The following is a 20,243-nucleotide window of genomic DNA, read 5'->3' as shown; positions in this document are numbered from 1 at the left end:
TTTTCCAGATATATTTATTTAGATATCCTTATATAACCTCAAATAATTCGCATGGCTTCCGTTTCTCTCTGATGGCGACCCTGCCATCAGAGCTAAAATCACTAGAAAACAGCGTTTCCTATTCGACTACATTCTGGAATGCGATGCGTGCGCTAGATAGAGAATTGGACACCGGATGCGATGCGAATCCTCCATAATACGCGCCGAAGCCGAAGGAGGGGCAAGGAGCAAGCCGGATCTAATCGTTCCGGCGTGGATGTCGGCGTGGACGTTGCGTGTTGCGTTTGGTATGAAAACTGTGTGAAACCGATCGTCACGAGCGTCAAATCGCGAAGATAACGCAATAATCATGTTGGTGCTGTTCGAGACGCCGGCGGGCTACGCGATATTCAAGGTAAGTTCGAATCTGCTGGAAACGCCGAGCCTCTTAACCTAAGCGTCTAAGCGGTCGCGCACGTGCTACCCTCGTTTTATTTTCCGTCATGTGTATCGCGTGTGCAACAAGATTGTCTGACCATAATATTTTTAACGATTTAAATGACAATTTGCTTGTAGCTGCTGGACCAAGACAAACTCACCCAGTCGGAGAATCTTTACAAAGATTTTCAAAATCCTGAAATCGCCAGTAGACTGTAAGTTGTTTTTTTTTTTCAAAGGTCATCTTGCCGGTAGCCGATTTATTTGGCGTTCTCACGTATCTTCTACTTTGCAGAGTTCAGTTGAAGTACTTTCATAAGTTTGAAGACACCACTGAGGCCCTAGCCGCTACTACAGCGATTGTGGAAGGCAAACTGTCCAAGTCTCTGAGGAAAACGCTTAAAAACTGCTGCACTGAGGCCCATGAACAACTGGCAGTTGCTGATGCAAGGCTGGGCCTCGCCATCAAGGAAAAGCTGTCAGTATCCTGCATAAACAACACGGCGATACAAGAGTTGATGAGATGTATCAGAAGCCAGATGGACAGTTTGGTTACCGGAGTGACCAAGAAGGAGATGACAGCCATGGCGTTGGGTCTGGCTCACAGTCTTTCTAGATACAAGCTGAAGTTCTCACCCGATAAGGTCGACACCATGGTGATACAGGCGGTGTGCTTGCTGGATGATCTGGACAAGGAGCTCAACAATTACATGATGCGGGCGCGCGAATGGTATGGCTGGCACTTCCCCGAGCTGGGCAAGATCGTGACTGACAATCTTCAGTACATAAAGACGATGCAGATAGTCGGTCAGCGGGAGAACGCCGTCAAATGCGACCTGTCGGATATTCTAACGGTGGAAGTCGAGGAGAGGGTGAAGGAGGCCGCAGAAACTTCGATGGGCTCAGAGATCTCGGAGTACGACGCCGAACACATGCAATGCCTGTGCGTCGAAATAATCGAGCTCCACCAATATCGAACCCAGCTGCACGATTATCTGAAGACCAGGATGATGGCGCTGGCGCCAAATCTGTCAGTTTTGGTCGGTGACCTGATCGGCGCACGTCTGATATCCAAGGCCGGCTCTCTGACCAATCTCGCCAAGCATCCGGCATCTACTTTACAGATCCTCGGTGCGGAGAAGGCGCTGTTCCGTGCTCTCAAATCGAAAAGAAACACGCCTAAGTACGGCTTAATCTATCACTCGCAACTTGTCGGACAGTCCTCAAACAAGAATAAGGGCAAGATATCTAGGATGCTGGCAGCGAAAGCCTCTCTGGCGACGAGGGTCGACGCATTGGGCGATACCACAGGCTTCGAGCTTGGCGCGGAGCACAAAGTAAGGTTGGAGGCAAAACTGAGGGATCTTGAGGCAGGGAATATACGTCGTGTAAGTGGCACCGCCAGAGCGAAGTCCAGATTCGAAAAATATCACAGCAAGAACGAATCTATGCAATATTCCGCGTCTGTAGACTCGACTCTGCAGGCTTCGAAGTCAGCTCCATTAATCGTGGAGATCGAACCGAAAGAGGGTGAGGAAATTCGTAAGAAGAAGAAAAAGAAACGTAGCACGAACAGTGAAGTGGAAGTCAAGGAAGAATCACAGACGGAAGTCAAGGAAGAACCACAGACGGAAGTCAAGAAAGAAGAAGCTGAAGCGGCTGCTGTATCGAAGAAAAAAAAGAAACGTGATGTAGAATCCAAGGAAGAACAAGGAGAATTTTCTGGTGCACAAGTGGAACCGGAATCAGTTGTCATTCCAAAGAAAAAGAAGAAACACAGCATAGAATCCAAAACAGAAGATACAACAGAATCTTCTAGTGCTCAAGAAGAAGGGCAAGTAAAAATAGGGTCAAATGTATCGAAGAAAAGGAAGAAACATAGCATGGAACCAGAAAATACGAAGGAGGAAGAGTTAAATACTTCATTGAAAAAGAAAAAGAAACACAGCAAAGAGCCTAAAGAAGATGTGGGGGAGTCTTCTGGTATGCAAGAAGCGCAAGCTGAAGCGGATTCTTCAGATCTTGTATCGAAGAAAAAGAAACACAGCAAAGAGCCTAAAGAAGATGTGGGGGAGTCTTCTGGTATGCAAGAAGCGCAAGCTGAAGCGGATTCTTCAGATCTTGTATCGAAGAAAAAGAAGAAGAAAAAGAAAGATTCGATTGAGGAGGCGGCATCTGTGAAAATTGAGGAAACGTTTGAAATGGATATATCAATTGGAGCAGAAACGAGTGGAGGTAATTATAAAAGTAAAAATGCATATGAAAGTTTTGGTGGAATAAAGATCGAATAACGGTCCTCAGTTTTTATATTTTACTACTAGATATCTTAATTCAACTAGAAAACAATTTAAAAACAATATTGCAAAAAATGTAAATTTTTAGATATTTTGAAATATAGAATTTTTTTAGTAGAGAACATTTAGAAGCTTAAATATAATCTCTTCTGCAACTATAAAATATCTGAAGATCCTTTTTGAATATATTTCTATATTTTCTAATCTATAATAAAATAAATTTCAACTAATACAAATCTATCATTGTTATATGTATGACTAAATTAATTTTTATTCTGTTAAATCGTGCAATTTTATAATAATAATACGGCTACTTGAGTAAAAGCTTATAATTTCTATTTGCAGAGCAAAAGAAGAAAAAGAAGAAGAAGGAAAAAGAAAGTGAGGAAATGCAACAAACCACAGTATCGGTTGAAGAAGTAGAAAAACCAGTTTCGAGCGAGAAGAAAAAGAAAAAAAAGAAATCAAAGCAAGATTAAGCTTGTATAGGATGCGCAAAGATAAATAGGATGAATACAAGTTTTCATATTAAACTTCTACATAAATATAAATAAATATAGATAATAAGAATATTTTTAACTAACTACGAGTAGGAAAGCTAAAAAAATCTGAGTTTGTTATAAAAGTATTTTTTCATAGAACTTCGTTTTTCAATCATAAATTAAAATCGTTGATAACGTTGCGAATAGAATCTTTAAATGAGATGACGATTTTGCCTGAGCATCGATATTATATATTAATAGATTAATTCATGTAAAATATTGTATAGTTTTCATAAATACATTAATGCATAAATATAATTTTTTTAAATTCTTTTTCTCAGAAAATTCCATATTTTTCCCAGATACCTATAAAATACATAAACTAATTCTAAAGTTGGTACATAAATTAGTCTGCTATTTTATTTGTTCTACTTGCAGGTATATAATTGTAAATCACTTACATTAATTTTTATACAAGATGTTAAAGTTAAAATCATGACATTTTTATAACAGAATTATTTTATTTAACCCATAATATGCGAATACATTTGAAAATTCACTAAATATTTTATTCTAACATTTATTCATCTGATTTGCAGGCAGTTACATAATAGCCGAATCTTTAAAAGTATAATTACATTTTGTATACATGTATATTAATAGACACTTTCGCGATTTTATTTTTCCCCAAAAAAATATATATAAACTATAATTATATTGTACAAATATAATCATATGTGTATGATAGAATTCGCTTGTAATTGTCATCAAATTAATAACAGATACAAAACTGACTTGTTAAATATCTTAGAATTTAGAATATATGTATCTCCTTTGCAAGAACGAGATACTTCATAATTATCATAATTAATAAGATTGTATTTGAATATCGGCGACTGACAAAAATAATAGAATAAGAAATGATAAAAGATCTACGAAACCATTGTACGCAATTAAGATCGTAAATTGAAAGCCGATTATATAATGATATTTGCGCATGATTTGCCAAAAGTAATACCTCACTATATTTTCATACACTCATATAAATATCTTCAATATCTTTTTAAACCTTGATGCATTGACAACAGATATTGCATTTATAGTAGTGCATCAGATTTAAGGATTAAATTGCGAAAGTTAATTTAAAACTTTCACATTTATGTATAAAGATCTCCACAATGCGTATTCTTTGGAATTTATACATTTTTGCCCAAAAAGAGTATATTTTCCAAAGAAACACAAGATATTGGTATTTATCAAACATTTAAATAATTCATATACATTAAGAACGTAAACGATATCAATTCTATAAACATATCAGCACAATAAAAGATATAATAAATGAGTTATTTATGATATAGATAGAAGGATTGTTATTTGTATAAGAAATATTGTTTTACTTTGAAAATGTTTTTCTTTTTTCTTTTTTTTAACTAGAAATATTATTTTAAAAAAATATTATATATACATACATTGTAAGAGAGAAATATTCATAAAGAAAATGCATCGAGTCCGAGAAAATTTTGACTATTGACTAAATTTGACTAGCAGACTTTAATCTATATACAGCATTTCTCTTTTTTACCGTTTCTTTTATAGCGTCTCTTTAATATATAATAGAAGACAACAATTAGTTTTTATATATTTTAAATAATGACTTATGATTTTATTAGTTTCAATATCTCACATAATTTGTCTATTTTGACACCATTTTCTTTCGCGTAATTACATCTAATAGAACTGATATCGTTTACAATCATACGCGTGTGCATCTTTTTGGATTTCATTATGGGAAACAAAATGTTTCTCCATTTCAATTTAATCACGAATTATCGAACGATGTTGCATAGAAATTGCGAGGAAACATCTCTATTTGTAATTAGCTTATTATATAAGAAGCTCGAATGGATCCTGGTGCATATAGAATGCAGCGCACATGATAGGACCGTAACGCTGCAATTTGCATTCCCTTTTTCTTTTACTTCCGGTGCGTCTTCCTGGTTAATCGCCGCGCGTGAATCGAGCAAAGCGTTATAGGCGTGTACGCACTTCGTCTAACGATATAGTGATTGTATAAAAATATTTTATACATTATATTACTAGAGCAATAACGTATAATGCTACATGAAAATCGTCGATTATTCGCTTTCGGCAGACAATTCGTGGACGAAATAATCACCCCTCGCTGAGAATTACATCTTGGTTTTTCCATAGCTTTTTATTTCAGTTTCCTATTTTTTATTACAACACACACTCGTGTACTCGAACGATATACGGTATCGCGAAAAATAGATTACGCATATATATCCATATACGTTTGCGGCCTACACGCACATTTTCTCGATTGTACAATTTTCTCTCGTCAATTTTCAATCTCTCTTTTACTTCTCCAATAATATTACGCAAAGTCAATGCGATATATTAAATATATATTCTTTTTGTTATAACATAAATTAGTAGATCGCTTGACAAGTGTCACGTTTCAACTTAAATTTGTACAATTTGCCGAGCATAAACTATAAATTAGCATTAGTCGTACAAGAATGCGACGGAAAATTTCCGTATATGTGTAGAAGCAAATCCCTTTTTTATAGTGACTAATAGAGCACGTGGAGGACAGCAGAACAATGTCAAACAGTAGAAAAAAAAAATATGAAATAGCCTTCCTAGAATTCTCACAGACTTAATTCTTTCTTTTTCAGAGTCTGATCAGTCTGCAGATATTTTTAAGTGGGCATTTATTTCAAAGAGTTAGAGAAATATAGTGGTCAAATACATCCTTGAAAGAAGAGAGAACTGCGATTACAAATTTATGAAATGCATAATAGATCATCGCTGTAAACTCTCGATCGAAGATGCAGCAAGATATATTGTGTGCTCCAACATCGTGATCATTTACGATGCAAAATAGAATAGAAAAACGCAAGCGCGTTGTACAGAGTGTCCTAGAACGACTTAATTTCAATTACAGTTCCTATGACAAATCTGGAGTAGATTTCTCTTGGAAAAAATCTTGTTAGTTATGACTGTCTCGTTAAATAAAAGAACATTTGAGTTTGAGTTATAATAAGATTTTAAATGAGAAAGAAATATTGTAGTTTAATTATCTCGAAATTTAAAAGCTTACTTAGTCTTTTCATAACTTTATTATTAATAATAAAAGAAAATCTGCGTCAGATTTGCCGTCGAGTTTCTAGGACACTTCGTGCAAGTATGCATAATCCTGTAGTGTAACGACATATAAAAATAAGTGTATATAAAGTGCATAAAAAATATAGAGCGTCTCGCAGCGATAGTCTCCAGGATGCGTAATCTTTTTCTTTTCCTCGTAAGAAGATTACTCTCTATCGGAGAATAGCAACGAGTATTGCACACAATTACTCAACGTATCGCAGACTGTGCGAAAGATCCACGGACTTATATTCTATACGTTGGGAACACCGCGTAGTTCTTATCTCTATACAACTCTCTAAGAATGTTTCTTCTAGTACCTCTAGCGCAGTTATATAATGTATATATGTTTCTATAAGTGTATATATATATATATATATATATAATTCTTTTAGAATACTCTACGATATTGTATTTATGATGATAGATACGTGTGTATGCATATGTACAAAATACATAATAAAAGACATTCTCGCGAGGTTTTGCCGCAATGACAGTTGCCAGGGCAGTCCGACCACTATTTATCGGATACTCGTGAACAGATTCAGCACGGATTTATTCTCCTTCTGACTGCGGGCCTTGCTGAACACGTTCCAGAAGCGCAGAGTCTCGTCGCCCGCGCCAGTGACAATCGCCTCGCCGTCGGGCGACATTGCCAGGTAGAGCACCCGGTACGAGTGTCCGGTGAGCTTGGCCACCTGCGTGAGGCTTGGATACTTCCACACGAGGATCTGGTTCTGCGAATAGCCGTGCGTGCTGACTAGCTCGGAGCTGTGCTTGCTCCACGCCAAGTTGCAAACCTGCGAGCCGGTGTCGACGCATTGCATCGGTTGGCCGGTCAGCGTGTTCCAGAAGCGGATACAACGGTCAGCGGTGCCGCCGCCGGACGCCAGCAGGCCGTGATGATGAGGCGACCAGGCGATCGCTTTAACCGCCGCCAAGTGCTCGGTGTACGTCTGGATGGGCGAGAGGGAGTGTAAATTCCACACGTAGAGCCGATTGTCATTGCCGCCGGACGCCAGGTACTGATTGTCCGGTGACCATTTGAGGCCGCACACCTCTTGTCGATGGGCACCGAGTCGCCGTTCGCCGACGACGCACGGCGTCCTTACGTCCCTTTGCAGGATCAACCGGTCCCTGCTGCCGGATGAGAGAACCTCCCCGTTCCATGCCAGGGCTCCCACTCGGGCGCTGTGGCCCTGCAGCTTGCTCACCTGCTTGTTCACCGCCACATCCCACACCTGTATGTAGCCCATATGTGTGCCCACTGCCACCAGATTGCCTCGCTCGTTCCAGGCGACGGAGGTGACGCTGTTGCCGTCGCTGGACAGATCGCAGAGTCTCGTCACTTGGCTGGTGCACGCCGACCACAAATAGACGCAGCTTCCCAGGCCAACGCTGAGGACGTTTTGGGAGGACCAGTCGACCAGGTTCAGATAGAAGTCGTCTTGCAGCTCTGGAGCGTCGAGGACTTTGAAGGGTATTCTTGAGATCTTCCTGGTCGCCTTTCTGGGAGATCTCAACAACTTTTGGCTCTTGGCACTGAGGGGCGACAGGGAGTACGGCGAGCTCTGATCCAGCAACGTCCGATCCTTGGTGGGCGTGGTATACTTGAAGAGATTCTTGGTGACCAACGGCGAGAGCACCCTGCGTTCCTCGCACTGCCCCTTCACGTCCTCTATGCTAGCTCCGAGCAGCTCGTTCTTCAGCAGGCAGGAATAGGCGATGCCGTCGCGGCTGCCCTCGCCGTTCTCTCGCGTCTTCTTCGCCACCAGACCGCCCCGGCCATTTTCGCTGATCATGGAGAAGGTGGTCTGCCAGTTGTTGCCCGAACGGGTCGGTATAAAACGATCGTAGCTGTTGTTGCACGCCGACGTCTTCGTGGGGGAGAAGTAGATGGGCGAGTAGGTGGCGACGGCGCCGGGCAACGTCGCCGTGCCCGTCGCCGTCGAGGCATCGCCGCTCACCGGCTTCAGCAGCCGTTTCTCGTACTCGTGATGGAACATGACGCGGACGCGATGGATACGTCCCACCTCACCTCTCGAAGGCAGTTCCCCGCTCACATAATTAACGTACCGCGGCCGTCTCTCTCGCATGCACCGTTGTGAGAGGCCGTGCCCGCCGTGTGGAGCTGAGCCGAGCCGAGCCGAGCCGAGCCGCTGCGATAACTCCGCGATCGATCTCGGGCCTCGGGACTCAGGACACGTCACGAGCTCATCCCCGGCCCCGCTGTTCAGCCACTTCGCGCGTTCCGTTCAGCTTTCCAAGACGGTCTGAGGTGCGAGCTGTTAACCACCGTCCCAGTCCGTCGTGTTAGCACTGGTTAGCAGCCCGTGCCGTCGCCATTCGACGTCGGGTTCAACTCGCAGGATCGAGAATCGAGGATGCCGCACGAGGTCGAGCGATCGCTCCGTATCCGCCAATAGAAACGTGTCTCAGGAAGCGATAAAGCTACACTCGGACCGGGGTGGGGAGGTCGATCTTATCGACCGTTTTATCCCTTATATTGATTACTTCACAGTCTTCACACAATAATCTGCGATGATTTGGAATTAATAATATTATACAATATATATATTAATAATAAGAGATTAGCCATTTCGTTGCAATTTGCGCGTATATTTCACTTTTATTTTTGTCGAGATTTTGAAAGATTCGTAATAGAATCTTGATAATTAAAATTCTCGTCGTTTCAACCCCGATCTGAATTGTCCGAATTATTTAGCACAATAATAATAATAAATAATAATTTATAATCGAAGATTACTGTCGCGAATGCAAATGTTCATGATTTTTCCTGTGAAAGATAATCTAAATTCTTTAATACAAAAATAAAATAATATTATAAATCATATCAATTAAGGCAGAATAAAAATGTTAATTAATAGAATTTTGTAATAAAATGTTAATGATAAAAATCCTCGTTACAATCCCGCTTTGGAATTATTTAGCACAATAATTATATTGAACACAATAATAAATAATAAATTAAAATCGAAGATTCTGTCGTAAATGCAACTGTTCATGATTTATTCTCGCGTAAAAGATAATCTATATAAATTCATTTATCTAAAAGTAAAACAATATTAAATCGTATCGAAACAGTATAAAAATGTTAATTAATTAATAGAATTTCATAATAGAATTTTGATGATAAAAATCCTCATCATTTCAACTCCGCTCTGAAATTATTTAGCGCTATAATTATAATAAATAATAATTTATAATCAAAGATTATTGTCGCGAGTGCAACACTGTTCATGATTTCTCCTATGAAAGATAATCTAAATTCTTTTATCCGAAAATAAAATAATATTAAATCGTATCAAAGGCAGAATAAAAATGTTAATTAATAAATCACATTTATCTAATTGCCGAATAAAGAAAACGTCGTTTTCAAAGTAAACTTTTGAGTCACGGACTTTCTCGAACTTTTAAAATCTCGCTTATCTCTTCATGTTTTTTCTTCCATTCTATTCAAAACACACATTCGTTCCATTTAAAAGGCAACAAATGTCGATGGTCAAAAGATAAAAATTATTATCGGGAATAACGGATTTCTCATCGATAAGACGCGAAGAAATTTAAAAACTGTCTGGACGGTTAGAGAAAAACCGAGTGTTATTTATTCCACGTTATTTCTCCACCGTCTCCACCTCGAATGTCGCGATTCGTGCCAATTACAGCCGCGCATGCATGATATTGGGTATATTTGGTATACCAGTTAGCCAGTGAACCGGAAAAGGAGGAAGCTCCGCTAAAATCGATCGCGGAACGGCATTTTTAAACGCAAAAGGTGACATGTGGTGAGGCCCGTTCACCGGCTGCGGTAGAAGGAGCAGTGAGCACCGTCCACCGAATTGGCGGCGCCAATGCGATCGCGATGCTTTGCCGTTTCTCCCGACAGCTCGAGTACTGCTCGACACCGCTCGTTTCGGATGAGTCATCCGACGAGCGGAACGGTGAGCGGAGAACGAGGGGGAGCTTGTTCGACAACACGCTGTCGAGATTGTCGAGAATCGTCAGGGCGCGACGCGGCACGAAGGGCTTTGTTTACCGCAAGATACGGCCGACGATGGCGTCAGACAGAGACGACATTGGGGATCTGAGCGACGTTATTCTGCAAGAGAATTCAGATGCCGAGACGCAGGTAACGCTCCGGTTGTCGCAGGACATGCGGACGGGAGATATGCGTTTCGTGCCGCTTAACCTTTCACTTATCCAGGCAGATAAATAGATTTGTATAGATCCCCGCTGTAAACTCCAAAAGTTTTCCACAGAAAACTAGATTTTTTTTAAAGGGAAATATGTGGAATTATCAGTAGGCAGATATTTGCTAATCACATTCCGTTGCTGATTCTGTACAAATTACTGGTTATCTTATATTTTTTGTGCAGTAAACCTTCAGATTTATCGTGTAGTTAAAATATAATTAAAGATTTGATAAGATAAGAGAGTTTTGGAGTACAAGATTCTTAAGACAAACGATAGGCTTCTTGAATTGTGTTTTTCTTTAATTTCTATCTAGTTAGTTTTTACATTATTAACTATCTATTAAAGTTCTGTCATTTATTATCTATTCAAGTTCTTCGGAAGTAGATCCTACAATTGATCTTTTTCTATAAAAACTTTATAAACATATTTTAACAAATTTAATACAGCTTGAATTTAATTAATGTTGGGTAGTGTAAACGCAAATTGAGCAAGAAACCAAAGAGAGTGCTGCAATTTTCGGATGGAGTAATGGAGGAATATTCGTCGGAGGATGAAGTTGACGCACCAAAGAATAATAAAACTGTGTCGCAGATAGATACCGTAATTATGCAAATCTTGGAACTTGTTATATATTCAATAAGAATACAAAATAATAATACGTATTTTATAGAAAAATATGACTTGGTTACCATGGGCGTGGCATCAAACTACATGGTTCAGTTCTAAAATGTTGGATGGTTGCGATTACGTTGGCGAATGCCTGGCCAACTTCTTCGGTATAACAGCGCCCAAGTATCAGTTCGAGATCAATGAGTTTTATAGGCTACAAGCGCTCGAAAGAGAACTATTTCATAAGCAAGATTTGGAAATGGGTGGCTGGAATGAGCGAAAGAGGAACAATCTCATAAGTAGCGATGATATATTGACAAATGAACGTAAGTAAGGATATTAGCAGGAATTTGATATTGAGGAAACATGTTACATGTTACAAATTCTCTATTTTAGAATGCGTTTAAAACATTGCCTACACATAGCTTCAATTGACAGGGATTTATTGCTCAATTCTAAATTCACTAGCAAATTTGCAAATGGAAATAATGAATGCTTGAATGATTTCAACCAATATTTTTCTATGCGATATTAAAGTTTTTTAAATAATATAAAATAACAAATATAATTATTACACAAGAAAGTATATGATGTAGGACAAAAATTGAACAAACTTATTGCGATATATTTGGCGTTTTAAAAATGAAAGCATTTAAATGAAAATCTTGCAAAACTGCCGCCCTCAAGTCAGTTTAAACTAAATAAGTTGATATGTTACAGAGATTTCGTGTAATTCGTTTTTTTTTTTTTTGTAAAATTTCTAGAGAATCCATAAAAAACCGGGATATTGTGGAATGAATAAAAATTACACAATTTTACTAGTGATTTTGCAAAATCCTAGGTTCTATCAGTGAGCTAAAATTTTTATTAATTTATATTTAAAAATATAAATTATGTTTATAAACATAAAAGATATATAATATTTATTTTTAAAAGTTATATTTATATTAATAATTTTTATTCATTCCACAATATCCCAGGTTTTTATAGATTCCTTAGGGATTTTGCAAAGAACGAATTACACGAAATCTCTGCGACATGTATAAGAACTGTACATATTAAAAGTTTTAGTAATAGTGTTATTCTTCATATCATTAATCGTTGTAGTAGATCGATATAATTTATTGTGTAAACTATTATATATTACTTATAACTATATTAAGTATTTATATCTGTTAATATTATAAAAAATATGTTATTTTATTGCGAAAGGAAATTTGTTGAATCCTGCATTTGCACATACGTCCATATGATAATAAATAATATATTCAAACATCACTTGCTGTTAATTATATCAGCCGTGACTCTCATAGAATTATTATGCAATCAATAAGGACAATAAATGTAATTAATAAATGTCTCTGTATTTAATAAAACAAATATTCTTTTTATAATCAAAATTTCTTAGCATAAAATTATATTCCCTCAATAAAGTATTTTTCAAAAGCATTTTTGTAAATTTACGGATATCAAGAAATAGTACAGCATAGCAAACGTACAATAGTAGTATGATAACTTGTAAGGATAAAAATACATATTGCTCTCGATAGTTTTTCTTCGAAAACATCTTGAAATCCTTCATGTATTACGTGTTTCATTTGCCGCGTATATTTGCAATATTTTGTTGATTAAAATCCCAAACACAAAAGTTACAGATACCCTGTAAAAGTCTTTTAGACATTTGCGTTTTCTAGATTGCTCAATGCAAACTAAGTCTTGTATTCTAAAAAAAAATTATGTCTCCGGCACAAACCTATGCAGCGCGCTAGTCAAAACTAGCAGGGAATCTTGGAGACCCTGTGGAAAATGTCTTTGCAGCCAGGAACCTTTATACTGCTCTATATGAGCCAACATCTTGTTCGCTATATCGGTCCTGAAAGTGGGTGGCAGATTACATACTCCTAGATTGATGACCGCGAGTCCCATGTTGCTATTCGGATTCACACCGACTCCGATCAATGTTCTGCCGATTTTACAGGCCGTCAGCATCAGATCGGATGTTAATTGCAATTCCTGTATCTCCATAGATGCGAATTTGGAGGACAAGTTCGCCTCGTACAACGAATGAGATATTCGTTTGATCTGCTTCGTCATTTTCTACGAACGTATAATAGCAAATTAATTCGCAATATCCGAGTCTTACCTTGTTATTCATTCTTAAAATATTAAGATACACTTCGGATATTCAAACAAGCGAACACGCAAGTGTACTTACAGCGAACAGATCGGCCGAAAGGTACTCCAGATTCACATTATCTGGATCGGTCAGTAATCTATATAACGTGGAACCGCGATTATCTGGTATTTGTTGCAAGTCTTTGACTGCTTGATTTTTACTCAATGTTAATACCAACGTGTCTAAACGTCCCAACTCCAATATCGCATTGCCGATTTTATACTCCGAATCTTGAAATACGTGTATGTCCAATAACTTCGTAATATATCTTTCTCTGCAAAACAAAACGATTTTATTAAACACGAACATATGACATTTAATAATCGTGGATTGCAAATTTTCCGACAGGTACCTAACTGATGCAGATAACTCAGGGATGTCGTAATTATCATCAGGTCCTAAATCTATTTCCGTTGTTGGATTCCAAGATAAACCAGCCGCTACTAGATAACCGATCCACGCGAAAGGATGCGGTGTAAGATGATGACTGCCCGACCAGTGTGCAACAACGACACCGATCGAGTTCTGTTCCAGAGAGGTTTTTATCGCGTTTCTTGTGTTGGCATACGTCGACGCCGGACATCCCGCCAAACTATTGTAACTAGCTGTGCCAGAGCTTGGTAAAACATTACCGCCCGCTAGTCTGAACGGTTCCGTCCATTCGGAGAAATCGTAATCAGCCTGTAACATCCGGATATCAATAGTAAGTGTTGCTATTTGAATAATTGTCCCCGTATATTATGAAAAAAATTTTGCTGTTACCTGAAATCCGTATTCAACAAATACGATATTAGTAGGAATATTGTGAAACTCGGATTTGGAATGTAAACTATTGGAACATAAAAGTAGAGTCGTGTTCGAGCTTAAATTGAGGATGTGCCAGAGTTCTTGAAGGCACGAGTAAGACTTGAATACTTCCGACATGTCCGTTTCGAGCGTATCGTTAACGGATACGCTCAAGTCAAAACTGTCAGCTTGCACCAACAAAGTGGTTAATCGTGGGCCTACGTGAACATAATTTAAGCTAGGGAATACTGCGAGCAAATCTTGAAAGATAGGCCACATTTGCATCAGGTGATGTTGGCTGACATTAGAATCGACGTCCAATGTTGGGACTATATCTAAATGGCGATCCCTGGAAATATTAATTTCCAAATATTACATAACATAAAAAAACTTTAATCTATCTTCACTCAAAACACAGACTATATAATATATGTAAAAAGACCGCTAGTTATTAAAAATAAATTAAGATAGAAGAGTCTAAGATGATAGAAATAATAGAAAATCTCTCATTTGAAAATAATAGATCCTTAGAATTATAAATGTGTAATTGTACCTGCAATATCTATCTAGAGTTACCATCTCGGATTTGGAGTAGCAAAGCTGCCAGTCGCAATTTTGTACAAGTCTGGAGTAGAGGTGCAAATGTGAGATTTTAAATGACGACAATAGATCAATAATGTGTAAAAGGTATTCCAAGGTCGGTACGCGTCCTCTGGGAGAGATGTCCAAGAGTATACCGCGATGAACGAATCTCGGCTCATCTTTGATAAAGACAGGTTCTATCTCGCACACTTCCGATCTACTCTGATTCTTACTCAGACGCAGAATCTGCACGAATGTGCAGACCGCGTAATGCAACCCCGCTAGACTACCAGCGCTCACTTTAATGGAGTTATGTGTAATGTGCAACTGATAGCTGTCCGCAATGTTAAAAAGATTTCTATTTACGATGCATTCGATCGTATTGTCGTTGAGCAGCTTGCCGCAACTAGGTTGCACTTCGCCAATCTTTACATCATGACCCAATTCCAGCAGATGAGTTCTGCTAATCTCCCATACATCTAGTATTTTATGTACAGATTCACTGCCCTGGGGAATAATTTGTAAGCACAATAAGAATTTATATGTAAAATTGAGAGAATTCTCTGTCAACAGAACAGAAAATTTTATGAATGTCTTAGAAGCGTCAGTGTACCCTGAATCTTACCTGTATTATTGATATAAAAAGCTCCTTTCCAGCAAAAAATGGGGCCGTAAAGTTTTTCAGTTCGTTCACAGTCTTCGGTTGTGGCCATAGCAAGTTATAGATACTTCCTTTATCGGCGATAGATTTACTAGGACTCTCTTTGCCTGCATCACGCGAAGGCACATCATACGCCGGATCCGACGACTTGGTAGATTCGACCGACAGTTGGCTCATATTGCACGTGAGACCCTGATAATAGTTCGTATCTGGGTACAACGTAGTGGCACTGTGTATTGTTTCGTTCTCATTCAGCATGAAATTCGATATAAATCTTAGAAGGAAAGAGTGTAGAGATTGCTTCTTTCTGGACAATTCGTACGGCGTTTTCCCCGCAAATGTTCTGTAAAAGAAATATATTGCCATTTTATATGTTTGTACACCCGAGAATAATATATTCGTACAATTAATCGCTCACCCTTTGGTAGCCCGTATAAGAGGATTTGCGCCAGCCTGCAATAGTTCCTGACAGATAGCGATGTCGCCACGATTCACTGCATCATGTAACGGCGTTGCACCGCAACCATTCTCGGCATTTACATTGGCTCCTTTATCTATGTGAAGATTCTAACATGATGAAATGTTATTTTCAGGTGTCAGCCATCGCGTCTGTCTATACATTACCAAGTAAACACGCGATAATGTCTTTGTTCCCGTAACATGCTGCCCAATGCAGTGGTGTGTTCTTACTACCCTGCGAGTCCCACGAATTAACGTCTAATCCTGCATCCAGCAACTGCACTACTCTGTCTATTCTGTGAAAAGATGTGTACCCATTGTTTTGCGATATTGATTATATAAATTATACCTCACAATTGAAAAAGAAGATCAGGAAATTAAGGGCTGAGATATTTACGTACTCAGAAGCAGCTGTTGCCCTTAACATTTCCTCTATATAAATACGTCGTATTGCATCGCTCGAGGCAACGTCTACCGCATTATGTCCATTCGCGTTCTGCACAGCTGGATCGGCACCGCAATTCAGAAGAGTTCTCACAATGTCCGCCTGGTTAGTCTAAACATAAAAGGCGTGATAATCCAAATGGAAGAATTCGAAGAGAAAGAAAATTAGAATTGCGACACTGAGCAGAAGCATATTACCTTCGAGGCATATGACAAGAAAGTTCCTTCTTCCAAGACCGGTTGATTCAGTATCTTGTCTCTCGTGATGCCCTCCGTGGCATTACCGTTCTCACCTGCGGCAGAGGAAGACCGACAATGTAAACAGCAAAAAACGAAGGACATTAATATCTCTCCCGTTCAATCTATCCCAATACAAAGGCAGTTCGCGCGAAGTTTGAAGCGAAGGAAGGAAGGAAGAAACCGCGGCAAATCCGCATATCCCTGAGATACGTACACGCGTCCAGGAGCGACCTGATAATGTCAGTACGTCCGTGTTCGATCGCCGTGCGAATGTTCTCGCAGATGCCTTGCATCTCTGCTCGGGTTCGGCCTGCAGCTCGGAGTACGGTGGGTCAAGCCGGCGCGTCGCCAGGCGTCATCGGGCCGTCATCCCGCTGTCAGCTGTCAGAAAGACTCGCGCCGGTCGTATCGCCGAACTCCCGCACGGCATAGCAGCGGCAAGCGACGCGCCCGCACGCACCACTCCGCATCCGCACCAGTCCACGCACACGCACTCACGCACCACGATGACGTTTGCGCGCGCGCAACCGGTGCACCGCAGGGCCGCCACAAACTGCACCTTCGCTCCGTCATATGTTTAATTACGAAGGAATTTTTATTATTATTTATTTTTACAGATTTACTTATTATAGCGATAGTAATATATAGACTATTAAATTAAAGAAATTTTTTATTAATAAATTGCATAAGTGCTAAACTGACTTGCACGTTTTTGAAAAGCGCACCATGTTAGTTTGAAAATGGCGGATGTGCAAACTTATTGTTACTTGAGGCTTGAGGAATCTTTACATTACATTTTTGGACGCATTGTTGACTGTGAAAATAAACCGGGCATTCTCGACGTCGTCGATCGAACGGCTTGGAAGTATTCCTGGTAGTGAGCATTATAAATCTCTCATTAAAATTAAGACAGCATTTACGAGTGAAGAATTGAAAGTTGTTCGATGACGATCGTATGGGTATTCCCTAGAAAAGACGTCCAGCTATTTTCTTCTTGACCGCGCGGCGCAAGAAAAAATAAAAAGAGTGTTCCCTAGGAGGCATTACAGCTGCTTCTGTTCCCTATGACTCGTGGTGTCAACAATGACATTTGTTCGTTCGCCCGCATAATTTGCAAAACGGTAACCTCCGTACCTCTCGTCGCGTGTGCATTCAACTCGGAACGGGAGAAAAGAGAGAGCCCAGGAGGAGATTCACGTGCTCTGGAACCCGAGAAGAGGTGGAGGAGTCGAAGATTGAATACCGTGTTGAGAGTAGAGTAGCCCTTGGAATCGAGTCAGTCCATTTAATTATGATAGCCATGGAGCTGTTGTTCGGGGTACAAATAAATTCTGAAATGGTCATGCCAATCACGCTCAGCGGCGTAAACCTGAAGACGAAAGTGGAGACGCTGAAGCAGGAAGCCGCGGAAAGGTGGAATCTGCCCAAGGATTCATTTGGTAAAAATGATTTTGCGTTATTTGGAGATTGGGTCTTTGTCACATGACTCTTTGTACTCTTTGTCACTCGATCCTAAGTTTAACATCAGATTCTTTGAATCTGTTATATCTGAAATGTGTATCAATGCATTATTACAAATTTTTATTGAATTAGCTTTGTTTTCAATTCTTAATAGATTGGCCTTGTTTTTTTTTAAGGAAAGATTAACTCTAATTTAGTCAAAGAAAATATGATTAAAATTCAGGGTTCTTGAAACATTCTCTTATAAAATAAATTCAACTAATCGTTGATATAAACGTAATACTGATGATTGTCTTCTTTTTCCTTTAGAATTTATTTATTGTGGGCTTGTACTTGAGGATGACGCAACGGTGGAATCTATTGGATTGAAAAATGGATCAATGGTGCATGCATTACAGAAGAAAGAACCAGAATCATCAATATTGAACAAACATATATCAGAAGATTGCATATTACAATTGGCATCGGCATTTAAGTCTTTCAATGAGACACCTGCGTTTAGAAGCGCTCTGCATGTAATTATCGTTTAAATAATGATTCTGTTTGTTATGTCTTTTTATATTAAATTATACGATTAACTATTATCATGTATTGTTAGAGGAAACTTTTATAAATAAACATTTTTTATATGTTTCAGCGTTTAAGTAAAAGGCCAGAGGTGATAGACAATATAATTTCTTCTTCTCCTGGATTACACGAGGATGCAGTCGCTATTGCCATGTTACAGGATCCTGATTTAATGGCGCATTTCATAGATGTTGACACTGTCAGAAGGTGATTAGGGATTTTAATCAATATCTCTCTCTGTGTTCAGAAATTTTATGCAAACAGCACATTTCTCGAAGAAATACATTCTTATTTCACATCTGGTTTGTAGCGTGAATATGGATTTAAACTTTTTTTTTCATATATTTAGAATTGCAGAACTGCATCCGGTATTAATTGAGGCGGCGCAGAATATCGCGGCGGCTGTGCACGAGGAAGCGCACAACGCAGCCTCCAGCGGCTCCTCCAGCAGTTCCGTGGCCAGTTCGCAGCCCACCACCGCACGTTCCTATAGCATGGATAGTATGAGCCTCGAGGAAGAAATGGCGCGTGACATCGCTCACTTTTTCGCTACGCAGCCTGTAAACGATAGCAATTTGCGTTTTCCTAACGCGTTGCCGGCCGCAAATTCACAGCGACCGGACAATCCACCGTCCTCCACATCCGAGAGCGCCAATCAACCCCCGGCCGAGAATCAGAGCACCGGCGTGATCACGTCGCAGATGTTCATGGAAGCTATGAGACAAGCCGCGCTGGCGACCAATTCGAATCCACAGCAGCCAGTCACGTCGCCGGCGACCTCCTTGTCACCGGTGTTACCGCTATTTTCGCCACCGATCAACGATCTGCAGCGGCAGTTGGCACAGATGCACGAGATGGGTCTTCAAGACGACACCGTAAACATTCAAGCGTTACAGTTTACCAATGGCGACGTGCAGGCGGCCATCGAACTCGTGTTTAGTGGTTTCTATGATAATTAATGGACAGGAACGATGAAACAAGGTAATATAAGTGATTACAATTTGTACAAATGGTGTCGCAGAAAAAACAGTGTTTTCCAGATGAATCAGCTTGGACGTCCATGACACGTGTTCTCAATTTGTAACATAGGTTGATGCTGAGTCATAGGGAATGTGTTCAAGATGTTTGTGAAATATACTGCTTGACGAAGACTTTTTTATATAATTTTTAAGGTACATTGTTCATTGATGCTAATAATATAGTAAGATCTTTGAACTTTTATCTTTCAAGGATTCGTATAAAGACTATTATTCTAATTTCTCAGAGTGCGGTAGAATACGATGTACTTTGTTATTAACATCGACGCAGAAAATATATCAAGAAAATTGATGTTATGTATATTAAGAAAATTGTGTTTAATGAAATTCTACTTTTGCTAAATGCTATGTATAAATTTTTATATTTCCGACAATTTTGCATTTATGTATATTGCTCAAGCGAAACTGACTTTTACTTCTTCCATGTAACGTTTTTGCACTGTTACAATATGAATGAACCAATACATTCGGACATATCACATATGTTGTAGTTATCTCCAAATTCTAATCATTACTGATATATGGTTTATGAAATTGTTAGCTCTTTTGTTTTTTTTGCAAAGTCGTCAGAAATTCAACCGAAGTTTAACATATTTGAATAAAAATCAATGTAAATATACATATGTCTGTATGTGCATATAT

General features: G+C 39.2%; 5 protein-coding genes across 5 annotated transcripts; 3 read left to right on the top strand and 2 right to left on the bottom strand.

Moving 5' to 3' along the window:
• Window positions 1-227: 227 nt before the first annotated feature.
• Nop5 (nop5 ribonucleoprotein) lies at window positions 228-3,511 on the top strand. Its single transcript, XM_071715629.1, has 4 exons — window positions 228-394; window positions 556-632; window positions 713-2,652; window positions 3,057-3,511. Exons 1-4 carry the CDS (start codon window positions 350-352, stop codon window positions 3,188-3,190), a joined length of 2,196 nt encoding a protein of 731 aa, XP_071571730.1. The 5' UTR covers window positions 228-349; the 3' UTR covers window positions 3,191-3,511.
• A 1,881-nt stretch (window positions 3,512-5,392) lies between these two features.
• Fzr (fizzy and cell division cycle 20 related) lies at window positions 5,393-8,744 on the bottom strand. Its single transcript, XM_071715630.1, has one exon. The coding sequence runs from the start codon at window positions 8,458-8,460 to the stop codon at window positions 6,886-6,888; it is 1,575 nt and encodes a 524-aa protein (XP_071571731.1). The 5' UTR covers window positions 8,461-8,744; the 3' UTR covers window positions 5,393-6,885.
• Window positions 8,745-10,132: 1,388 nt separating this feature from the next.
• LOC139777915 (uncharacterized) lies at window positions 10,133-12,466 on the top strand. Its single transcript, XM_071715600.1, has 4 exons — window positions 10,133-10,514; window positions 11,051-11,179; window positions 11,250-11,514; window positions 11,585-12,466. The coding sequence occupies exons 1-4, from the start codon at window positions 10,248-10,250 to the stop codon at window positions 11,593-11,595; spliced, it is 672 nt and encodes a 223-aa protein (XP_071571701.1). The 5' UTR covers window positions 10,133-10,247; the 3' UTR covers window positions 11,596-12,466.
• Window positions 12,467-12,533: 67 nt separating this feature from the next.
• Window positions 12,534-17,065, bottom strand: LOC139777910 (uncharacterized). Its single transcript, XM_071715593.1, has 11 exons — window positions 16,751-17,065; window positions 16,495-16,589; window positions 16,254-16,408; window positions 16,018-16,148; window positions 15,812-15,947; window positions 15,358-15,736; window positions 14,704-15,239; window positions 14,127-14,499; window positions 13,717-14,045; window positions 13,404-13,638; window positions 12,534-13,285 (listed from the first exon to the last, which is right to left on the bottom strand). The coding sequence occupies exons 1-11, from the start codon at window positions 16,827-16,829 to the stop codon at window positions 12,923-12,925; spliced, it is 2,811 nt and encodes a 936-aa protein (XP_071571694.1). The 5' UTR covers window positions 16,830-17,065; the 3' UTR covers window positions 12,534-12,922.
• Window positions 17,066-17,271: 206 nt separating this feature from the next.
• Window positions 17,272-20,084, top strand: LOC139777912 (ubiquitin-like protein 7). The gene is made up of 4 exons (XM_071715597.1): window positions 17,272-17,975; window positions 18,307-18,512; window positions 18,635-18,771; window positions 18,914-20,084. Exons 1-4 carry the CDS (start codon window positions 17,828-17,830, stop codon window positions 19,521-19,523), a joined length of 1,101 nt encoding a protein of 366 aa, XP_071571698.1. The 5' UTR covers window positions 17,272-17,827; the 3' UTR covers window positions 19,524-20,084.
• Window positions 20,085-20,243: the final 159 nt, after the last annotated feature.

This window comes from Temnothorax nylanderi, unplaced genomic scaffold (genome assembly GCF_030848795.1).
Source record: "Temnothorax nylanderi isolate EJ_2023f unplaced genomic scaffold, tnyl_v1.0 TNYL_tig0168_pilon, whole genome shotgun sequence".
NCBI classification, from domain to species: domain Eukaryota; kingdom Metazoa; phylum Arthropoda; class Insecta; order Hymenoptera; family Formicidae; genus Temnothorax; species Temnothorax nylanderi.
This window is presented reverse-complemented; position numbering and strand designations above follow the sequence as displayed.